This window comes from Salmo salar, chromosome 02 (assembly GCF_965601325.2).
Source record: "Salmo salar chromosome 02, fSalSal1, whole genome shotgun sequence".
Taxonomy (NCBI): Eukaryota; Metazoa; Chordata; class Actinopteri; order Salmoniformes; family Salmonidae; genus Salmo; species Salmo salar.
This window is the reverse complement of record NC_138292.1, coordinates 8,877,722-8,902,622: the sequence shown is the minus strand read 5'-3', so window position 1 is coordinate 8,902,622 and position 24,901 is coordinate 8,877,722. Positions and strand designations below refer to the sequence as shown.

Genomic DNA, 24,901 nt, shown 5'->3' with positions numbered 1-24,901 from the left:
GCAAAGTCCCCTTCATGTAGAGCTGAGCTCACAAGAAACACCTGTGTTGACAACTCAGTCTGTCATCCATAGGTCTATGTACTGCTGTCCCACAGGATAGTGTCTGTCACAGGATAGTGTCTGTCACAGGATAGTGTCTGTCACAGGATAAGTATAGTGTCTGTCACAGGATAGTGTCTGTCACAGGATAAGGATAGTGTCTGTCACAGGATAAGTATAGTGTCTGTCACAGGATAGTGTCTGTCACAGGATAAGGATAGTGTCTGTCACAGGATAGTGTCTGTCACAGGAAAAGTATAGTGTCTTTCACAGGATAGTGTCTGTCACAGGATAAGTATAGTGTCTTTCACAGGATAGTGTCTGTCACAGGATAAGTATAGTGTCTTTCACAGGATAGTGTCTGTCACAGGATAAGGATAGTGTCTTTCACAGGATAGTGTCTGTCACAGGATAAGTATAGTGTCTTTCACAGGATAGTGTCTGTCACAGGATAAGGATAGTGTCTGTCACAGGATAGTGTCTGTCACAGGATAAGTATAGTGTCTTTCACAGGATAGTGTCTGTCACAGGATAAGGATAGTGTCTGTCACAGGAAAATGTCTGTCACATGATAAGGATAGTGTGTCACAGGATAGTGTCTGTCACAGGATAAGGATAGTGTCTGTCACAGGATAAGTATAGTGTCTTTCACAGGATAGTGTCTGTCACAGGATAAGGATAGTGTCTGTCACAGGACAATGTCTGTCACATGATAAGGATAGTGTGTCACAGGATAGTGTCTGTCCGGAAGTGGCGACCCGTCATTCAGGGCTGTTTTGAGCCCCACCTGTTTAGCTAAAGAATATATATATATATTGTTGTTGTTGTTGCCTGTTTTGCATGTTATTTTGGCATTAATACATGTAATATACATAAAGCCACATACAAACATTGTCTCTTTTTTGTTTTCTTGAGTGAGACATCTCCAACATGCAGGTGTTTCATCCTAACTCAGTGTTTTCTTGAGAAAGACATCTCCAACATGCAGGTGATTCATCCTAACTCAGTGTTTTCTTGAGTGAGACATCTCCAACATGCAGGTGATTCATCCTAGCTCAGTGTTTTCTTGAGAAAGACATCTCCAACATGCAGGTGATTCATCCTAACTCAGTGTTTTCTTGAGTGAGACATCTCCAACATGCAGGTGATTCATCCTAGCTCAGTGTTTTCTTGAGAAAGACATCTCAACATGCAGGTGATTCATCCTAGCTCAGTGTTTTCTTGAGTAAGACATCTCCAACATGCAGGTGATTCATCCTAGCTCAGTGTTTTCTTGAGAAAGACATCTCCAACATGCAGGTGATTCATCCTAACTCAGTGTTTTCTTGAGTGAGACATCTCAACATGCAGGTGATTCATCCTAGCTCAGTGTTTTCTTGAGAAAGACATCTCAACATGCAGGTGATTCATCCTAGCTCAGTGTTTTCTTGAGTAAGACATCTCCAACATGCAGGTGATTCATCCTAGCTCAGTGTTTTCTTGAGAAAGACATCTCCAACATGCAGGTGATTCATCCTAACTCAGTGTTTTCTTGAGTGAGACATCTCAACATGCAGGTGATTCATCCTAGCTCAGTGTTTTCTTGAGAAAGACATCTCCAACATGCAGGTGATTCATCCTAGCTCAGTGTTTTCTTGAGTAAGACATCTCCAACATGCAGGTGATTCATCCTAGCTCAGTGTTTTCTTGAGAAAGACATCTCCAACATGCAGGTGATTCATCCTAGCTCAGTGTTTTCTTGAGTGAGACATCTCAACATGCAGGTGATTCATCCTAGCTCAGTGTTTTCTTGAGTGAGACATCTCAACATGCAGGTGATTCATCCTAGCTCAGTGTTTTCTTGAGAAAGACATCTCCAACATGCAGGTGATTCATCCTAGCTCAGTGTTTTCTTGAGTAAGACATCTCCAACATGCAGGTGATTCATCCTAGCTCAGTGTTTTCTTGAGAAAGACATCTCCAACATGCAGGTGATTCATCCTAGCTCAGTGTTTTCTTGAGTGAGACATCTCAACATGCAGGTGATTCATCCTAGCTCAGTGTTTTCTTGAGTAAGACATCTCCAACATGCAGGTGTTTCATCCTAGCTCAGTGTTTTCTGTGGTGGTGGGGCAGGCAGCGGAAAATACACAGCGTAGGGGTTGGTCATGTTCTCTAGTTGTGAAGTGATTGGCTCAGTGTTCTGTCACTCCTGGGGACACTTCGTCACGTCAAAATCTATAGGGAGAGCTCGAAAATTCAAGCCTCTTGGGTGCTGCCATAGAGTTACATTAGAAGTGCCCATCCAAGAAGACTCAAGGTCATTGGCCACAGATAAAATTACATCAAATCACATTATATCTACCGTAGCTTTGATTGGACTGATCATGTCAACATCATACTTTCAAAATCTTAGCTAGCAAGCATGCAGTCATCATCATGAATCAAGTTGACAATCTACTGGCAAATCCTTTTCAAGCCTTGTCATATGAATAGAATTTATAGATAAAACGTATCGGTGCTCATTGGCCATTGGACATAAACATTACACAACAAGTTGGAAATTGCAAATTCAGGAATCAGTGGCTGACTGCAAGTGTTGCAAAGCAATCACTAGCCTGCTATTCAGTGGAAAGGGTGTATGGTCCAAGTCTGGGTTTAAGGGTCTCTTTTCCAAGCTTAAAAGGTTAAACATTCACATGCAACACCATGGGCCAGAAAAGATTGAATACATTGGCCAAGCCGTCAATCCAGCATGACTTCTGCCACGCTCAAAACAACTGGAAACTCAGAACTGTGAATTCTCAGACTTCAGTGAGTTCAAGACAACTGGGAACTCGTAAAGAAACGAGCTCCGACTGGGAAAATACGTTTTGAACGGTTATCCAACTCGGAATACCAAGTCGGGAACTCGGGCCTCTTTCAAGAGTTACGACTGGAAGATCACTGACTTCATGATTCTACCTTGTTTCTTTTGAGTTCCCAGTTGTCTTGACAGCACCATAAATCCAGAGAATAGCAGACTTTGATGACAAAGTTTGATGACAAAATTTGGCCACAAGAAGGACCACCGCACCACCTTCCTGTTCAAGTGATAACAGCACAACAAGGTGAGTCCAAAAATGTCTTGTATGCTGCTGCATAAATGATGTAATATGCCAGAGAGATATGTATACTGTAGCTAAGAAAGCAATACTGAGTGTATGTTGTGTAGTAAGCTGTTAGTAGCCCATGTGCCTCCCCCTAATAATTTGGTCCCTTTCCCCCTCATAACTTAGCCTACTGTTCTAACTTGGTGGTGCACATGTAGCCTATAGCCTGTTTTAGAGAAATGTAATCATCAAATATTGTAAGAGCTTTCATTGTCTGCTTATATGCCCCCTTTATTTATCCTACGGTTCTGACTTGGTGTGCAGAGAGAATACTGTAAGAACGGCTCATGTTCTGAATTCTGTTGCTGTACATTTCAAAAGTGATAAACAGTTATATTGACAACGTCTGTCCTAGCTCTCTCACTAATGTCTTGATCAAAATTACGATTGCCTCTTATCCGCTCGTCGTCCCCTTATGCCATAGTTTATACATCTCAATTGTCAGTAGAAACCACATTTGTTTAAGCAAGTCAGCCATATCAGCTATGTTTTTTTAAAGGCAGTAAATGAGTCTGAATGAACTGTTTCGCTGCCAGACAAGGCTCTATTGATAGCCAGGTGTAGCGGTGGTAAGGATTCACTCCATGGTGCTGAAAAGAAAGCTCTTCTGTTGGGACGATTTTATGTAGGCCCTAACAGTTTGTGGGCACTGTTTGTCCCCGTTTGACACTGTTATAGTGCAATTCATGTATTGTTTAGTGTTGTGTTGTGTAGTGACTTTGCTGGCATGCATCCCAAATTTGTTTTGGGATTTTGCCCCACCAAGATTTACATGCTAAAATCACCACTGCTGTCTGGCAACCTCTAACTCAGTCTCTTCTCTGGGTCACCGTGGAGAGCACTACCTCTAACGCAGTCTCTTCTCTGGGTCACCGTGGAGAGCACTACCTCTAACTCAGTCTCTTCTCTGGGTCACTGTGGAGAGCACTACCTCTAACTCAGTCTCTTCTCTGGGTCACCGTGGAGAGCACTACCTCTAACTCAGTCTCTTCTCTGGGTCACCGTGGAGAGCACTACCTCTAACGCAGTCTCTTCTCTGGGTCACCGTGGAGAGCACTACCTCTAACGCAGTCTCTTCTCTGGGTCACCGTGGAGAGCACTACCTCTAACTCAGTCTCTTCTCTGGGTCACTGTGGAGAGCACTACCTCTAACTCAGTCTCTTCTCTGGGTCACTGTGGAGAGCACTACCTCTAACTCAGTCTCTTCTCTGGGTCACTGTGGAGAGCACTACCTCTAACTCAGTCTCTTCTCTGGGTCACTGTGGAGAGCACTACCTCTAACTCAGTCTCTTCTCTGGGTCACTGTGGAGAGCACTACCTCTAACTCAGTCTCTTCTCTGGGTCACTGTGGAGAGCACTACCTCTAACGCAGTCTCTTCTCTGGGTCACTGTGGAGAGCACTACCTCTAACGCAGTCTCTTCTCTGGGTCACTGTGGAGAGCACTACCTCTAACTCAGTCTCTTCTCTGGGTCACTGTGGAGAGCACTACCTCTAACTCAGTCTCTTCTCTGGGTCACTGTGGAGAGCACTACCTCTAACTCAGTCTCTTCTCTGGGTCACTGTGGAGAGCACTACCTCTAACGCAGTCTCTTCTCTGGGTCACTGTGGAGAGCACTACCTCTAACTCAGTCTCTTCTCTGGGTCACTGTGGAGAGCACTACCTCTAACGCAGTCTCTTCTCTGGGTCACTGTGGAGAGCACTACCTCTAACGCAGTCTCTTCTCTGGGTCACTGTGGAGAGCACTACCTCTAACTCAGTCTCTTCTCTGGGTCACTGTGGAGAGCACTACCTCTAACGCAGTCTCTTCTCTGGGTCACTGTGGAGAGCACTACCTCTAACGCAGTCTCTTCTCTGGGTCACCGTGGAGAGCACTACCTCTAACTCAGTCTCTTCTCTGGGTCACCGTGGAGAGCACTACCTCTAACTCAGTCTCTTCTCTGGGTCACCGTGGAGAGCACTACCTCTAACTCAGTCTCTTCTCTGGGTCACTGTGGAGAGCACTACCTCTAACTCAGTCTCTTCTCTGGGTCACTGTGGAGAGCACTACCTCTAACTCAGTCAATTCTCTGGGTCACTGTGGAGAGCACTACCTCTAACGCAGTCTCTTCTCTGGGTCACTGTGGAGAGCACTACCTCTAACACAGTCTCTTCTCTGGGTCACTGTGGAGAGCACTACCTCTAACTCAGTCTCTTCTCTGGGTCACCGTGGAGAGCACTACCTCTAACTCAGTCTCTTCTCTGGGTCACTGTGGAGAGCACTACCTCTAACTCAGTCTCTTCTCTGGGTCACTGTGGAGAGCACTACCTCTAACGCAGTCTCTTCTCTGGGTCACCGTGGAGAGCACTACCTCTAACACAGTCTCTTCTCTGGGTCACTGTGGAGAGCACTACCTCTAACGCAGTCTCTTCTCTGGGTCACTGTGGAGAGCACTACCTCTAACGCAGTCTCTTCTCTGGGTCACTGTGGAGAGCACTATCTCTAACGCAGTCTCTTCTCTGGGTCACTGTGGAGAGCACTACCTCTAACTCAGTCTCTTCTCTGGGTCACTGTGGAGAGCACTACCTCTAACTCAGTCTCTTCTCTGGGTGACCGTGGAGAGCACTACCTCTAACTCAGACTGTTAACTAGCACCACCTAGTGAAACCAGTCTTAAAACACAACCTTTGAAAATAATATTGCACCAATGACACAGCATTTCAACTATGAAGCATACAGTAACATACTGAACAAAAATATAAACACAACATGCAACAATTTCAACGATTTTACTGAGTTACAGTTCATATAAGGAAATCAGTCAATTTAAATAAATTCATTAGGCCTTAAAATATGGATTTCACATGACTGGGCAGGGGTGCAGCCATGGGGGGCCTGGGAGGGCATAGGCCCACCGACTAGGGAGCCAGGCCCAGCCAATCAGAATGAGTTTTTCCCCACAAAAGGGCTTTATTACAGACAGAAAGACTCCTCTGGTCTCAGACAACCCCACAGGTGAAGAATCCGGATGTGGAGGTCCTAGGCTGGCGTGGTTACACGTGGTCTGCGGTTGTGAGGCCAGTTGGACGTAATTCTCTAAAATGACATTGGAGGCAGCTAATAGTAGAGAAATTCACATTAAATTGTCTAGCAAGTTCTGGTGGACATTCCTGCAGTCAGGGTGCCAAATGCACACTCCCTCAAAACTTGAGACATGTAAGGGCTGTCTTCAGGAATGGACCAAAATGCAGCGGAGTTTTAGTATTCATCTTTCAATTTAATTAGAAAGAACACTATAACAAACAAAACAAGGAAACTGACAGCCAACAGTCCTGTCAGGTGCAAACACACTAAACAAGAAACAATTACCCACAACCCCAAAGAAAAACACACACTACTATATAGGACTCCCAATCAAAGGCAACTCAACACACCTGCCTTCAATTGGGAGTCCAACCTCAATTAACTAAACATAGAAAAACAAAAACAAAAACTCTGCCACCTGACCAAAACTAATACAATTACGCCCTCTGCTGGTCAGGGCGTGACAGTACCCCCCCCTAAAGGTGCAGACCCCGGAATGCACCTTAAAAAAGAAAACACAAAAAAAATCCCAAATACCCCAACAAAACCAATAAACAATACCCCCTAAACAATAAGGGAGGGAAGGGAGGGTGGCTGCCGTCAACGACGGCACTGTGCTACACCCTCCCTCTCCAACCCACCTATCCAGGAGGTGGCTCAGGTGCGGGACGTGAACCTCGCTCCACCTTCGGCGTCGCCCACTTCGGTGGCGCCGATAGCTGCGCCGGACAGACGGGCCGCTCGGGCTGACCCTGGCAGACGGACCGCTCGGGCTGGGCCGGAGGACAGGCGGGCCGCTCGGGCGGCTCCGGGCAGTCGGGCCGCTCGGGCGGCTCCGGGCAGTCGGGCCGCACCGGCGGCTCCGGGCAGTCGGGCCGCTCCGGCGGCTCCTGACTGGCGGGCGGCTCCGGCGACTCCTGACTGACGGGCGGCTCCGGCGACTCCTGACTGGCCGTCGGCTCCGGCGACTCCTGACTGCCGGGCAGCTCTGGCAGCTCCTGACTGGCGAGGCTGGGCTGACGCACTAGACGCCTGATGCGTGGGGCTGGTACTGGACGTGCCAGCCTGGAGACACGCACCTCCATGCTAGTGCGTATAGCGGGAAACACCGGACTGTAGAGGCGCACTGGCGGTCTTGAGCGCAGGGTTGGCATCACCCCTTCAGGCTCGATGCTCACTTCGCCCTGGCACAAGCGGGGCGCTAGTATTGTGCCTACCGGCCTGAAAATCCCAGGCCTCACCACAGCCCCAACCCCAAAGCACGGGACCTGTCCAGTCTGTTTCAGCCTAAACAGGGTACGGGGAGCTGGCCTGGGGCTCCATCCTCGCCCCGTCAAACAGCCCTTGTGCCCCCCAAAAAAATGTCTTGGGGCTGCCTCTCGGGTTCCCTTAGCTCCCTTAACTTGTCCTCCCAGAATCTTCGCTCCTTCTGCCAAGTCCATCCATCAACGCTGTTCTCCTGTGGCTCCCTCCTCCTCCGCTGCTTGGTCCTTTTGTGGTGGGTAATTCTATAAGGGCTGTCTTCAGGAATGGACCAAAATGCAGCGGAGTTAGTATTCATCTTTCAATTTAATTAGAAAGAACACTATAACAAACAAAACAAGGAAACTGACAGCCAACAGTCCTGTCAGGTGCAAACACACTAAACAAGAAACAATTACCCACAACCCCAAAGAAAAATACACATTACTATATAGGACTCCCAATCAAAGGCAACTCAACACACCTGCCTTCAATTGGGAGTCCAACCTCAATTAACTAAACATAGAAAAACTCTGCCACGTCCTGACCAAAACTAATACAATTATGCCCTCTGCTGGTCAGGACGTGACAAGACATCTGTGACATTGTGTTGTTTGACAAAACTGCACATTTTAGAGTGGCCTTTTATTGTCCCCAACACAAGGTGCACCTGTGTAATGATTATGTTGTTTAATCAGCTTCTTGATATGCCACACCTGTCAGGTGGATGGATTATCTTGGCAAAGTAGAAATGCTCACTAACAGGGATGTAAACTAATTTGTGCCAAAATTGGAGAGAAATAAGCTTTTTGTGCATTTGGAAAATGTCTGTGATCTTTTATTTCAGCTCATGAAAAATGGGACCAACACTTTACATGTTGCCTTTATATTTTTGTTCAGTATAATTATTCCTACTGGACACCTTGAATTACACTCAAACACTACAATGAGACTATAATCACAAAGAAATAGTTGCACGAGTCTCAATACCTGCATTGCCTCAATAAATACCTGCATTGACTCAATAAATACCTGCATTGACTCAATAAATACCTGCATTGACTCAACTGATTGGATGCAAATAAGAGGCGACACACACAAGTGTTTAGATTGTAAACGTTCTGTATTCTAGAACATCTTGGTACCAATTAAAACAGTTTGTTGAGATACAATATAAATACAATTCTGTACATTATAATATTGCAAATAATACTATGTTCAAATATATTTATATGTACAACTCCTCATTAGGGAGAGCAGCTTTGATCTTGTCTTTAAAGTAAGGTCTTGGGTTTCTTTTACAGCATTTTAAAATTCTATTTCTCCTCAGTCCCACCACAGTTAGCCACAACTAGCTCTGGTCCAGGGCGTTAGCGAGGAATGCACTAACCCCCTGGACCAGAGCTAGCCACATCCACAGCTCCAATAAAATACAAAATGTTAGAGACATGGTTCATCCTTCAGGTTGTAAAACTATGTGACGTCCCCTCCTCTCCCCTCCCATTTCCTCATAGTGTCTATCCCCCGTTCATACAGCTCTCCCTGTAAAAGAAACTCCATTCATTTGTTGACATGAGTACCTCTTTAAAAAAATACTTTAAATGTTACTCATTAGTCAAATTAACATAGAAAATGCTGTCAGAGCAAATCACTGTAGGCTTCGGTAGGCTTCATCGTTAGTCATTCAACCTAACAGTAACAGTCCAGGGGATTGGAGGAGGGCATTCAACCTAACAGTTACAGTCCAGGGTATTGGTGGAGGGCATTCAACCTAACAGTAACAGTCCAGGGGATTGGAGGAGGGCATTCAACCTAACAGTTACAGTCCAGGGTATTGGTGGAGGGCATTCAACCTAACAGTTACAGTCCAGGGGATTGGAGGAGGGCATTCAACCTAACAGTTACAGTCCAGGGGATTGGTGGAGGGCATTCAACCTAACAGTAACAGTCCAGGGGATTGGTGGAGGGCATTCAACCTAACAGTTACAGTCCAGGGGATTGGAGGAGGGCATTCAACCTAACAGTTACAGTCCAGGGTATTGGTGGAGGGCATTCAACCTAACAGTAACAGTCCAGGGTATTGGTGGAGGGCATTCAACCTAACAGTAACAGTCCAGGGGATTGGAGGAGGGCATTCAACCTAACAGTTACAGTCCAGGGTATTGGTGGAGGGCATTCAACCTAACAGTTACAGTCCAGGGTATTGGTGGAGGGCATTCAACCTAACAGTAACAGTCCAGGGGATTGGAGGAGGGCATTCAACCTAACAGTAACAGTCCAGGGTATTGGTGGAGGGCATTGTAAATGCCTGTGAGCTTCAGGTCATAATGCATCAGGCCAGCCAGCCTTCAGTCAGGCCCAGTCTAGCCTCAGTTTCCACCCCCTTGAGAGGCACAATGCATTATAGTATACACTGAGTATACCAAACATTAAGAACACCTTACTAATATTGAGTTGCACCTCCTTTTGCCCTCAGAACAGCCTAACTTCTCAGGACATGGACTCTACAAGAAGTTGAAAGCATTCCACAGGGATGCTGGCCCACGTTGACTCTAATGCTTCCCACAGTTGTGTCAAGTTGGCTGGATGTCCTTTGGGTAGTGGAACATTCTTGATTGACACAGGAAACTGTTGCATGTGAAAAACCCAGCAGCGTTGCAGTTCTTGACACAAACCGGTGCGCCTGGCACCTACTACCATACCCCGTTCAAAGGCACTTAAATATTTTGTCTTACCCATTCACCCTCTGAATGGCACACATACACAATCCATGTCTCAAGGCTTAAAAATCCTTCTTTAACCTGTCTCCTCCCTTTCATCTACAAGTGGATTTAACAAGTTACATCAAAAAGGGATTGCTGTCACCTGGATTTACCTGGTCAGTCTATCTCATGGAAAGAGCATGTGTTCTTAATGTTTTGTATACTCAGTGAAGTAATCCTCACAACCGGGGTCATATTCATTAGTGTACACCGTAGCAAAACGTTCTGCAACGGAAAATGTTTCGCAAAACAAAAACCAGAGTTTCTTATTGGACAAGTTCATGTACTCCTTCCCCTTTTCAGTCCATTTTCTTCCATTTTGTGCCTAGTGAATACGACCCAGAGGAAGCCTAGTCGCTTCATTCAGATAGTTGACACAGCATAGATCCAACATGGACTCCTCAGTTTCCACCCCCTTGAGAGGCACAATGTAGGACAGTCGAGAAACACGCACAAATAGGATAGTATATGTTTCATTTGTCCTGAATGGAAGACAGAAGTCTTGTCTGAGGAACTCTGCGAGGGTTGATCCACTCCAGTGCAAGAAGCATGATTCAGTCAGTCAGCAATGGCAACAGTCCCAATAGTTTCAGTGGAGGGGTTGTCTGTCATTCCACAGTGTTACAGTACACCACCAACAACAGGCTAATGAAGCCTTCATGGGCAACATAGCATCCACAGTCATACGTACTGTACATCTTCAAATTCATGATTCATCAATTCATGTTCAATTCATTATTTGTTTGCAGACGGCCCAAAAGTTCAGGAGGACTCGTGGCCTAGGCACTATGTTTACTTTGACACACATATAATATGTACACACACACACACAGATACACACACATACACACACACACACACAAGCAACATAAGATATCAGTTAAAACAGCAGATATGAAACCTTAGTTCTTTGGTTACCCCTGACGACATATCACAGTGACTTGGATAACCAATCCGGATATCAGTGAGTTATCAACACTAGTACATTCTGGATCCACACACCCCAGATGACAACTCTGTCACCATTACAGGAAGATCTGGTGTTTCAACAGGATCAGCTGCTGAGCTGATTGAATGATACTAGCGTTAGATAAACACGTGTGGGTCATGTCTATCCATCTACACACTCTCTAGCTAAAATAACGCAGCAGGAAACTTGGATGTGTGCGTTTGACTTTCAGTGAACAACGATATTGAATGATGATATGCCTTCATAAAACGCATGGGACAGATATGTTAAAGGGAAAGCAGATGTTTATACCCACAGACAGAACACATGATCGGAAGTCTAGTGGAACAGAGGGAGGGTGAGAATGAGAGAAGAGCTGGTTTTCGGGCTCAGCTGTTGAGCGCTGACAGCTGCCCCTGGTCTAGTAGGAACTGTTCTGGATCTGACCCTGGTCTAGTAGGAACTGTTCTGGATCTGACCCTGGTCTAGTAGGAACTGTTCTGGATCTGACCCTGGTCTAGTAGGAACTGTTCTGGATCTGACCCTGGTCTAGTAGGAACTGTTCTGGATCTGGGCCTGGTCTAGTAGAAACTGTTCTGGATCTGGCCCTGGTCTAGTAGGAACTGTTCTGGATCTGACCCTGGTCTAGTAGGAACTGTTCTGGATCTGGCCCTGGTCTAGTAGGAACTGTTCTGGATCTGGTCCTGGTCTAGTAGGAACTGTTCTGGATCTGGCCCTGGTCTAGTAGGAACTGTTCTGGATCTGGCCCTGGTCTAGTAGGAACTGTTCTGGATCTGGCCCTGGTCTAGTAGGAACTGTTCTGGATCTGGCCCTGGTCTAGTAGGAACTGTTCTGGATCTGGCCCTGGTCTAGTAGGAACTGTTCTGGATCTGGCCCTGGTCTAGTAGGAACTGTTCTGGATCTGGGCCTGGTCTAGTAGGAACTGTTCTGGATCTGGCCCTGGTCTAGTAGAAACTGTTCTGGATCTGGGCCTGGTCTAGTAGGAACTGTTCTGGATCTGGCCCTGGTCTAGTAGGAACTGTTCTGGATCTGGCCCTGGTCTAGTAGGAACTGTTCTGGATCTGGCCCTGGTCTAGTAGGAACTGTTCTGGATCTGGGCCTGGTCTAGTAGAAACTGTTCTGGATCTGGCCCTGGTCTAGTAGAAACTGTTCTGGATCTGCCCCTGGTCTAGTAGGAACTGTTCTGGATCTGGCCCTGGTCTAGTAGGAACTGTTCTGGATCTGGGCCTGGTCTAGTAGGAACTGTTCTGGATCTGGCCCTGGTCTAGTAGGAACTGTTCTGGATCTGGCCCTGGTCTAGTAGGAACTCTTCTGGATCTGGCCCTGGTCTAGTAGAAACTGTTCTGGATCTGGTCCTGGTCTAGTAGGAACTGTTCTGGATCTGGGCCTGGTCTAGTAGAAACTGTTCTGGATCTGACCCTGGTCTAGTAGGAACTGTTCTGGATCTGGCCCTGGTCTAGTAGGAACTGTTCTGGATCTGGCCCTGGTCTAGTAGGAACTGTTCTGGATCTGGCCCTGGTCTAGTAGGAACTGTTCTGGATCTGAGCCTGGTCTAGTAGGAACTGTTCTGGATCTGCCCCTGGTCTAGTAGGAACTGTTCTGGATCTGACCCTGGTCTAGTAGGAACTGTTCTGGATCTGCCCCTGGTCTAGTAGGAACTGTTCTGGATCTGGCCCTGGTCTAGTAGGAACTGTTCTGGATCTGGCCCTGGTCTAGTAGGAACTGTTCTGGATCTGACCCTGGTCTAGTAGGAACTGTTCTGGATCTGAGCCTGGTCTAGTAGGAACTGTTCTGGATCTGCCCCTGGTCTAGTAGGAACTGTTCTGGATCTGACCCTGGTCTAGTAGGAACTGTTCTGGATCTGAGCCTGGTCTAGTAGGAACTGTTCTGGATCTGCCCCTGGTCTAGTAGGAACTGTTCTGGATCTGACCCTGGTCTAGTAGGAACTGTTCAGGATCTGGGCCTGGTCTAGTAGGAACTGTTCTGGATCTGACCCTGGTCTAGTAGGAACTGTTCTGGATCTGACCCTGGTCTAGTAGGAACTGTTCTGGATCTGGCCCTGGTCTAGTAGAAACTGTTCTGGATCTGCCCCTGGTCTAGTAGGAACTGTTCTGGATCTGCCCCTGGTCTAGTAGGAACTGTTCTGGATCTGGCCCTGGTCTAGTAGAAACTGTTCTGGATCTGGTCCTGGTCTAGTAGGAACTGTTCAGGATCTGGGCCTGGTCTAGTAGGAACTGTTCTGGATCTGGGCCTGGTCTAGTAGGAACTGTTCTGGATCTGGGGACCCCCTTTAGATGATAGTCCTGGGTGGAAAGTCACTTTCCTCAAATTCCCAGGTTTTCCAGAAATGCTGGTATGAGTTCCTTCTTATTCCCTCCTGATTCTGGGAATATTCCAACTGGGATTCCTGGAAAGACTGGGAATTTGGGGAGTTTAGTGAATTTTATCGGACCAGAGGCTGGGGGTCTGTGGTGTCCATGGAGGGGGGTCCTCTAGTGAGACAGGAGGGCTTGACGAACACCCCGTGGCCTGGAGGACAGCGGAAGTAAACCCTCTCCTGGACTGTCCCGTTGTGCTTGCCTGGACAGTGGAGACAGAGGGGATATTCAGGAGTCATGTGACCATTCACCATACATCTCAAACACATGACAGGTTCCTCACAGGTCCAATTAAGGTCAGTTAAGTATTGCCAGAGCACCAGCACTCTAAGAGAGTGTCCCAAATGACAGTCTCACCCTATATAGTACACTACTTTTGACCAGCGCACTATGGGTGCACCTTACATAGTGCACTACAGTAGATAAAGAATAGGGTACTGTTTGGGAGGCATCCCATTACATCATTATTACACAGAACATCATTTGATAACTAAACAGCCACTCACCCACAGCCAGGTCCAGCTGCACCCCGACCCAGATCCCCTTGGCGAACTCCACCCCGCCGACGTAGTGCACCGTGCCGCTCCTCTTCCCCACCCACACCTGCTCCCCGGGAGCCATCCAGTCAGGCAGCTGGGCCACGGGAGAACCAGAGCCCTCGTCCCCACTGCAGGAGTCCCCAGAGGCCTCAGTGCTGCTGGGGTTGGGGCTGGGGCAGCTTGGGCTGGGACAGGGGCTCCCTGGAGGTAGGTCTCCCTGGATTGGCTCCTGGACCTGGGGCTCTCCTCCTGCTAGCTGGCCTGGGGGGATGGAGGGGGGTGGGCAGGGCACGGCTACGCTGCCGACACACTGTTTGCCGTTGTGGAGGTGTGAGTGGGGCTGAGGGAGGTGAGATGAACGTTGTTGTTGTTGTGGGTTGATGACGACCAGGGATTTGTCAGAGGTCTGGTCCCTGCTGCCAGAGCACTCTTTCTCCTCCTCCGCTGGGACAGGGGATATGTGTGCTGCATCCCCAGGCTGGAAGTGTCCCAGCTCACCCAGATCCTCCATGCCGTCATCGGCCCCCTTGAAGTCTGTAAACTCCTGGCTGACGCTGAGGACACACCTGCGGGGCCACGGTGAGGGTGGCTGCTCTGAGCAGTTAGGAATACTGACAGGGGAGGAGGGGGAGGTGGTGGTTTGGGGGGTGGGGAGGGGCTGGGAGGGGACGCCAGGGGGACATGCAGGGGTCTGGGTGTCACCGCACGGCGAGGCACTTCTGGTCTGGGCGCAGCTTCGGCCCGTGCTGGTGCAGTGGAAGGAGGGGGACTCGTGGGGGTGCAGATTGTGGGTTTCCCGGTCAGGGTCATGTCTGTCTTGAGCCAGTGCGGAGGCGCTGAGCTGGTCGGAGCTGTCGCTGCCGCCGAATGGCACGTCAGAGAGCGTGGCGTCCGAGGCACTGTGGGAGAAGTAACCGCTGGTGCAGCTGCTGGCGGTGGGGCTCCGTGGAGCCCCCTCTCTATCCCCCCCTCCACCACCTCCCCGACCCCCCCTCAGCTCTCCCCTGACCCCCGCCACACCAACCCCCACCTCCTGGCTCTCCAGTGTAGCGTTGTACACCTCAAAGTTGGCAAAGTCCTCTGGGATGTAGGACTGGAAGCTGTGGAAGTCCTGAGAGCCCAGGCCCAAACTCAGGACCATGTCTGTCTCTTCCTCAGAGTCCTGGAATAGACACCACACAGAGACAGACAGACAGACACCACACAGAGACAGACAGACAGACACCACACAGACAGACAGACACCACACAGAGACAGACAGACAGACACCACACAGAGACAGACAGACAGACACCACACAGAGACAGACAGACAGACACCACACAGACAGACAGACACCACACAGAGACAGACAGACAGACACCACACAGAGACAGACAGACAGACACCACACAGAGACAGACAGACACCACACAGACAGACAGACACCACACAGAGACAGACAGACAGACACCACACAGAGACAGACAGACAGACACCACACAGACAGACAGACACCACACAGAGACAGACAGACAGACACCACACAGAGACAGACAGACAGACACCACACAGACAGACAGACACCACACAGAGACAGACAGACAGACACCACACAGAGACAGACACCACACAGAGACAGACAGACAGACACCACACAGAGACAGACAGACAGACACCACACAGAGACAGACAGACAGACACCACACAGACAGACACCACACAGAGACAGACAGACAGACACCACACAGAGACAGACACCACACAGAGACAGACAGACAGACACCACACAGAGACAGACAGACAGACACCACACAGACAGACAGACACCACACAGAGACAGACAGACAGACACCACACAGAGACAGACAGACAGACAGACAGACAGACAGGGACACAGGACAGACAGGGACACAGGACAGACAGGGACACAGGACAGACAGGGACACAGGACAGACAGGGACACAGGACAGACATCACACAGGACAGACATCACACAGGGACAATGTCAGCTACTGTTTCTTTCTGCAGGGGAGCCTATCAGGGGAGCCTATCAGGGGAGCCTATCAGGGGAGCCTATCAGGGGAGGGGGCTTGAATTGAGTGAATGGAATTAAAGAAGTGTTTGATATGTTTTCTACCATCCAGCTGTTACAAAGATCCGTCTACTGACTGAATGTGTCACCAGCCCCCACTGGAGCCTACCACCTATTACATGATATTAAAATGCATTGAGGACAGTGACTGTAACCATGGATGTCTACTGACTGAATCAGTCTCCTGTCTACTGACTGAATGTGTCACCAGCCCCCACTGGAGCCTACCACCTATTACATGATATTAAAATGCATTGAGGACAGTGACTGTAACCATGGATGGATGGTGGTTGGTTGAGATGATGTTGGAAGAAACATGAGCTGATGACATCATGCACTTCATGCCGTATTCACTTCAAGACACCATGGCATGTGTGTGTGTGTGTGTGTGACTTACAGCTGTGTGTGGCAGTGTGAGGCAGAGCTGCCTGCTGGTGCAGGTACTGAGGGTGAGGGTGGAAGGGGTGAGGGTGGTGGTGGAGGGGCTGCGGTGGCCCTCGCTGCCCGCTCTGGGCCTGCGCCAGGGGGCATGGCCGCGGCACGGAGGGGGGAGCAGCACGGAGCTGTCCACACATGAGGAGCGCATGCTCTGCAGATGGGAGTCACACAGGAGGCATGCATGGAGCAGGTGAGTTAACATACAGACATGCACAGTCCAGTACAGTCAATAGGGTGTAGAGGTAGTTAGAGGAACTGCTGATACAGACATGCAGGACACATTGAATGGAAAACCATGTGTATTAGATGAATATGGTTGGCATTCTAAATGTCATGCTAGTTCAGTGCAGCGCATCAACGCTTTGGATGAGATGGTAGATTTAGAGTTTGGAGATTTAGAGCATGGAGCTCCCCATTCACACAACAGATTTAGAGCATGGAGCTCCCCATTCACACAACAGATTTAGAGCATGGAGCTCCCCATTCACACAACAGATTTAGAGCATGGAGCTCCCCATTCATACAATAGATTTAGAGCATGGAGCTCCCCATTCACACAACAGATTTAGAGCATGGAGCTCCCCATTCATACAATAGATTTAGAGCATGGAGCTCCCCATTCACACAACAGATTTAGAGCATGGAGCTCCCCATTCACACAATAGATTTAGAGCATGGAGCTCCCCATTCACACAACAGATTTAGAGCATGGAGCTCCCCATTCACACAATAGATTTAGAGCATGGAGCTCCCCATTCATACAATAGATTTAGAGCATGGAGCTCCCCATTCACACAACAGATTTAGAGCATGGAGCTCCCCATTCACACAATACATTTAGAGCATGGAGCTCCCCATTCACACAACAGATTTAGAGCATGGAGCTCCCCATTCACACAACAGATTTAGAGCATGGAGCTCCCCATTCACACAACAGATTTAGAGCATGGAGCTCCCCATTCACACAACAGATTTAGAGCATGGAGCTCCCCATTCACACAATAGCTTTAGAGCATGGAGCTCCCCATTCACACAATAGATTTAGAGCATGGAGCTCCCCATTCACACAATAGATTTAGAGCATGGAGCTCCCCATTCACACAATAAATTTAGAGCATGGAGCTCCCCATTCACACAATAGATTTAGAGTATAGAGCTCCCCATTCACACAATACATTTAGAGCATGGAGCTCCCCATTCACACAATAGATTTAGAGCATGGAGCTCCCCATTCACACAATAGATTTAGAGCATGGAGCTCCCCATTCACACAATAGATTTAGAGCATGGAGCTCCCCATTCACACAATAGATTTAGAGCATGGAGCTCCCCATTCACACAATAGATTTAGAGTATAGAGCTCCCCATTCATACAATAGATTTAGAGTATAGAGCTCCCCATTCACACAATAGATTTAGAGCATGGAGCTCCCCATTCATACAATAGATTTAGAGTATAGAGCTCCCCATTCACACAATAGATTTAAAACATACAGTGAGGGAAAAAAGTATTTGATCCCCTGCTGATTTTGTGCGTTTGCCCACTGACAAAGAAAGGATCAGTCTATAATTTTAATGGTAGGGTTATTTGAACAATGAGAGACAGAATAACAACAAAACAATCCAGAAAAACGCATGTCAGAAATGTTATAAAATGATTTGCATTTTAATGAGGGAATAAGTATTTGACCCCTCTGCAAAACATGACTTAGTACTTGGTGGCAAAACCCTTGTTGGCAATCACAGAGGTCAGACGTTTCTTGTAGTTGGCCACCAGGTTTGCACACATCTCAGGAGGGATTTTGTCCCACTGCTCTTTGCAGATCTTCTCCAAGTCATTAAGGTTTCGAGGCTGACGTTTGGCAACTCGAACCTTCAGCTCCCTCCTCAGATTTTCTATGGGATTAAGGTCTAGAGACTGGCTAGGCCACTCCAGGACCTTAATGTGCTTCTTCTTGAGCCACTCCTTTGTTGCCTTGGCCGTGTGTTTTGGGTCATTGTCATGCTGGAATACCCATCCACGACCCATTTTCAATGTCCTGGCTGAGGGAAGGAGGTTCTCACCCAAGATTTGAGGGTACATGGCCCCGTCCATCGTCCCTTTGATGCGGTGAAGTTGTCCTGTCCCCTTAGCAGAAAAACACCCCCAAAGCATAATGTTTCCACCTCCATGTTTGACGGTGGGGATGGTGCTCTTGGGGTCATAGGCAGCATTCCTCCTCCTCCAAACACGGCGAGTTGAGTTGATGCCAAAGAGCTCCATTTTGGTCTCATCTGACCACAACACTTTCACCCAGTTGTCCTCTGAATCATTCAGATGTTCATTGGCAAACTTCAGACGGGCATGTATATGTGCTTTCTTGAGCAGGGGGACCTTGCGGGCGCTGCAGGATTTCAGTCCTTCACGGCGTTGTGTGTTACCAATTGTTTTCTTGGTGACTATGGTCCCAGCTGCCTTGAGATCATTGACAAGATCCTCCCGTGTAGTTCTGGGCTGATTCCTCACCGTTCTCATGATCATTGCAACTCCACGAGGTGAGATCTTGCATGGAGCCCCAGGCCGAGGGAGATTGACAGTTCTTTTGTGTTTCTTCCATTTGCGAATAATCGCACCAACTGTTGCCACCATCTCACCAAGCTGCTTGGCGATGGTCTTGTAGCCCATTCCAGCCTTGTGTAGGTCTACAATCTTGTCCCTGACATCCTTGGAGAGCTCTTTGGTCTTGGCCATGGTGGAGAGTTTGGAATCTGATTGATTGATTGCTTCTGTGGACAGGTGTCTTTTATACAGGTAACAAACTGAGATTAGGAGCACTCCCTTTAAGAGTGTGCTCCTAATCTCAGCTCGTTACCTGTATAAAAGACACCTGGGAGCCAGAAATCTTTCTGACTGAGAGGGGGTGAAATACTTATTTCCCTCATTAAAATGCAAATCAATTTATAACATTTCTGACATGCGTTTTTCTGGATTTTTTTGTTGTTATTCTGTCTCTCACTGTTCAAATAAACCTACCATTAAAATGATAGACTGATCATTTCTTTGTCAGTGGGCAAAAGTACAAAATCAGCAGGGGATCAAATACTTTTTTCCCCTGACTGTATGTGAGCAGATCACATTCAGCCAGAACAATCAGCAATCATCAGACAGGTTTAGTAGAATTAGTAGCTGTTGAATGTAGTAAATATCTGTCTGTGTGTACTGGATTCACTTAGAATGGGGAAAATGTCCTGTTTTCAATGACTACTACTGATGTACTGTCACATTGCAGAAAAGGAGGGATGTCACTGGACGCTGAATGAAGAGAAACGATGGGAACGGCAGGGGAAGAAAAAGGAGATGAAGAAGCAAAACACAGGAAAGCAAATAAGGAAAGACAGAAAGAAAGAAAGATAGAAAAAAGAAAGAAAGAAAGAGAGGAGAGATGAGATAAAAGGGGCCAGAGATGGCTAGAGAGAGAGAGAGAGAGGGATGGATGGATAAAGAGAGAGAGGGATGGATGGATAAAGAGAGAGAGGGATGGATGGATAAAGAGAGAGAGGGATGGATGGATAAAGAGAGAGAGGGATGGATGGATAAAGAGAGAGAGGGATGGATGGATAAAGAGAGAGAGGGATGGTTGTGGCCCATACCTCCTGTCCCAGGAGTGGTCGTGCCTCCAGGACTCTCTTGGTCTTGCTCTCCTCTCTGACCGGCAGCAGAGACTTGAGGAACTTGGGCGTCTGGGGAGAGAGGGCCTTGAACGGGCTGGAGTTGAAGAAGGTGGGGCTCTCTGGTACCAGACCTGAGGGGGAACGCAGTAGTAAAAACAAACATCATAGCTCTTTAAATTCTACATTTAGAATGCTTTTAGTCCTATACTATTCTTAATCTGTGCCTGGGAAACCAACCATTGATTTCTTATCACAGTCCTCATACGGAGAGAGGGCCTGGAGGTTTTCCTGACTGAGAAACACTCAGGGCCCTAAATATGATCTAAAACAAGAGTTTCCTGGTCAGGCCTCCTGGTTATTGATTTCTTGTTGTTTACCGTGATTCTCTGTCTTGTTTTTGAGTGGCGTCCCACACAGAGAACCTCCGTCCTGGGGAGTACAGTCAGAGACATCCTGATGAAGGTCACAATGGTCCTGGAGGAGGACCAGACAGACAGACAGGTTAGAGTCACAATGGTCCTGGAGGAGGACCAGACAGACAGACAGACAGACAGACAGACAGACAGACAGGTTAGAGTCACAATGGTCCTGGAGGAGGACCAGACAGACAGACAGGTTAGAGTCACAATGGTCCCTGGTAGGAGGACCAGACAGACAGACAGGTTAGAGTCACAATGGCTCCTGTGAGGAGGACCAGACAGACAGACAGGTTAGAGTCACAATGGTCCTGGAGGAGGACCAGACAGACAGACAGGTTAGAGTCACAATGGTCCTGGAGGAGGACCAGACAGACAGACAGACAGACAGACAGACAGACAGACAGACAGACAGACAGGTTAGTCACAATGGTCCTGGAGGAGGACCAGAAAGACAGACAGGTTAGAGTCACAATGGTCCTGGAGGAGGACCAGACAGACAGACAGGTTAGAGTCACAATGGTCCTGGAGGAGGACCAGACAGACAGACAGGTTAGAGTCACAATGGTCCTGGAGGAGGACCAGACAGACAGACAGGTTAGAGTCACAATGGTCCTGGAGGAGGACCAGACAGACAGACAGGTTAGAGTCACAATGGCCCTGGAGGAGGACCAGACAGACAGACAGGTTAGAGTCACAATGGTCCTGGAGGAGGACCAGACAGACAGACAGGTTAGAGTCACAATGGTCCTGGAGGAGGACCAGACAGACAGACAGACAGACAGACAGACAGACAGACAGGTTAGTCACAATGGTCCTGGAGGAGGACCAGACAGACAGACAGGTTAGAGTCACAATGGTCCTGGAGGAGGACCAGAAAGACAGACAGGTTAGAGTCACAATGGCACTGGAGGAGGACCAGACAGACAGACAGACAGACAAGTTAGAGTCACAATGGCCCTGGAGGAGGACCAGACAGACAGACAGGTTAGAGTCACAATGGTCCTGGAGGAGGACCAGACAGACAGACAGGTTAGAGTCACAATGGTCCTGGAGGAGGACCAGACAGACAGACAGGTTAGAGTCACAATGGTCCTGGAGGAGGACCAGACAGACAGACAGGTTAGAGTCACAATGGTCCTGGAGGAGGACCAGACAGACAGACAGGTTAGAGTCACAATGGCCCTGGAGGAGGACCAGACAGACAGACAGGTTAGAGTCACAATGGCCCTGGATGAGGACCAGACAGACAGACAGGTTAGAGTCACAATGGCCCTGGAGGAGGACCAGACAGACAGACAGGTTAGAGTCACAATGGCCCTGGAGGAGGACCAGACAGACAGACAGGTTAGTCACAATGGCCCTGGACGAGGACCAGACAGACAGACAGGTTAGAGTCACAATGGCCCTGGAGGAGGACCAGACAGACAGACAGACAGACAGACAGACAGACAGACAGACAGACATGTTAGAGTCACAATGGCCCTGGACGAGGACAAGACAGACAGAGAGGTTAGTCACAATGGCCCTGGAGGAGGACCAGACAGACAGACAGGTTAGAGTCACAATGGCCCTGGAGGAGGACCAGACAGACAGACATGTTAGAGTCACAATGGTCCTGGAGGAGGACCAGACAGACAGACAGGTTAGAGTCACAATGGTCCTGGAGGAGGACCAGACAGACAGACAGGTTAGAGTCACAATGGTCCTGGAGGAGGACCAGACAGACAGACAGGTTAGAGTCACAATGGTCCTGGAGGAGGACCAGACAGTACAGTTTTATTAGACATTTCCATTCTATGTGTTAGATCAGTAGACCTACAGTAAGATATCTGTTTAATAAAGAGTCATACTGTACTGTACCTTCCAGTCTACATCCTCCTGTACCTTCCAGTCTACATCCTACTGTACTGTACCTTCCAGTCTACATCCTCCCAGCCAATCAGATCTGTTTAATAAGGAGTCATACTGCTGTACTGTACCTTCGTCTACATCCTCCCAGCCAATCAGATCTGTTTAATAAGGAGTCATACTGCTGTACTGTACCTTCCAGTCTACATCCTCCCAGCCAATCAGATCTGTTTATAATAATGAACCATCCTACTGTACTGTACCTTCCAGTCTACATCCTCCCAGCCAATCAGATCTGTTTATAATAATGAACCATCCTACTGTACTGTACCTTCCAGTCTACATCCTCCCAGCCAATCAGATCTGTTTATAATAATGAACCATCCTACTGTACTGTACCTTCCAGTCTACATCCTCCCAGCCAATCAGATCTGTTTATAATAATGAACCATCCTACTGTACTGTACCTTCCAGTCTACATCCTCCCAGCCAATCAGATCTGTTTATAATAATGAACCATCCTACTGTACTGTACCTTCCAGTCTACATCCTCCCAGCCAATCAGATCTGTTTATAATAATGAACCATCCTACTGTACTGTACCTTCCAGTCTACATCCTCCCAGCCAATCAGATCTGTTTATAATAATGAACCATCCTACTGTACTGTACCTTCCAGTCTACATCCTCCCAGCCAATCAGATCTGTTTATAATCAATGAACCATCCTACTGTACTGTACCTTCCAGTCTACATCCTCCCAGCCAATCAGATCTGTTTATAATAATGAACCATCCTACTGTACTGTACCTTCCAGTCTACATCCTCCCAGCCAATCAGATCTGTTTATAATAATGAACCATCCTACTGTACTGTACCTTCCAGTCTACATCCTCCCAGCCAATCAGATCTGTTTATAATAATGAACCATCCTACTGTACTGTCCCTTCCAGTCTACATCCTCCCAGCCAATCAGATCTGTTTATAATAATGAACCATCCTACTGTACTGTACCTTCCAGTCTACATCCTCCCAGCCAATCAGGTCTGTTTATAATAATGAACCATCCTACTGTACTGTACCTTCCAGTCTACATCCTCCCAGCCAATCAGATCTGTTTATAATAATGAACCATCCTACTGTACTGTACCTTCCAGTCTACATCCTCCCAGCCAATCAGGTCTGTTTATAATAATGAACCATCCTACTGTACTGTCCCTTCCAGTCTACATCCTCCCAGCCAATCAGATCTGTTTATAATAATGAACCATCCTACTGTACTGTACCTTCCAGTCTACATCCTCCCAGCCAATCAGGTCTGTTTATAATAATGAACCATCCTACTGTACTGTACCTTCCAGTCTACATCCTCCCAGCCAATCAGATCTGTTTATAATAATGAACCATCCTACTGTACTGTACCTTCCAGTCTACATCCTCCCAGCCAATCAGGTCTGTTTATAATAATGAACCATCCTACTGTACTGTACCTTCCAGTCTACATCCTCCCAGCCAATCAGATCTGTTTATAATAATGAACCATCCTACTGTACTGTACCTTCCAGTCTACATCCTCCCAGCCAATCAGGTCTGTTTATAATAATGAACCATCCTACTGTACTGTCCCTTCCAGTCTACATCCTCCCAGCCAATCAGGTCTGTTTATAATAATGAACCATCCTACTGTACTGTACCTTCCAGTCTACATCCTCCCAGCCAATCAGATGAACCATCCTACTGTACTGTACCTTCCAGTCTACATCCTCCCAGCCAATCAGTCTGTTTATAATAATGAACCATCCTACTGTACTGTACCTTCCAGTCTACATCCTCCCAGCCAATCAGATGAACCATCCTACTGTACTGTACCTTCCAGTCTACATCCTCCCAGCCAATCAGATCTGTTTATAATAATGAACCATCCTACTGTACTGTACCTTCCAGTCTACATCCTCCCAGCCAATCAGATCTGTTTATAATAATGAACCATCCTACTGTACTGTACCTTCCAGTCTACATCCTCCCAGCCAATCAGATCTGTTTATAATAATGAACCATCCTACTGTACTGTACCTTCCAGTCTACATCCTCCCAGCCAATCAGATCTGTTTATAATAATGAACCATCCTACTGTACCTTCCAGTCTACATCCTCCCAGCCAATCAGATCTGTTTATAATAATGAACCATCCTACTGTACTGTACCTTCCAGTCTACATCCTCCCAGCCAATCAGGTCTGTTTATAATAATGAACCATCCTACTGTACTGTACCTTCCAGTCTACATCCTACTGTACCTTCCAGTCTACATCCTCCCAGCCAATCAGATCTGTTTATAATAATGAACCAT

General features: G+C 47.7%; 1 protein-coding gene across 1 annotated transcript in view; it reads right to left on the bottom strand.

Moving 5' to 3' along the window:
* Nucleotides 1-8,579: 8,579 nt before the first annotated feature.
* The window catches only part of LOC106596042 (kinesin-like protein KIF13A), a 294,942-nt gene continuing 278,620 nt past the window's right edge, over nucleotides 8,580-24,901 (bottom strand). Inside the window, exons 36-40 of the mRNA XM_082959594.1 lie at nucleotides 20,665-20,761; nucleotides 20,267-20,418; nucleotides 16,596-16,787; nucleotides 14,092-15,286; nucleotides 8,580-13,787 (exon numbers count right to left, since the gene is read on the bottom strand). Of these exons, the coding sequence (XP_082815720.1) occupies nucleotides 13,651-13,787; nucleotides 14,092-15,286; nucleotides 16,596-16,787; nucleotides 20,267-20,418; nucleotides 20,665-20,761 (1,773 nt within the window). The 3' untranslated portion in view covers nucleotides 8,580-13,650. The remainder of the gene's footprint in view (nucleotides 13,788-14,091; nucleotides 15,287-16,595; nucleotides 16,788-20,266; nucleotides 20,419-20,664; nucleotides 20,762-24,901) is intronic.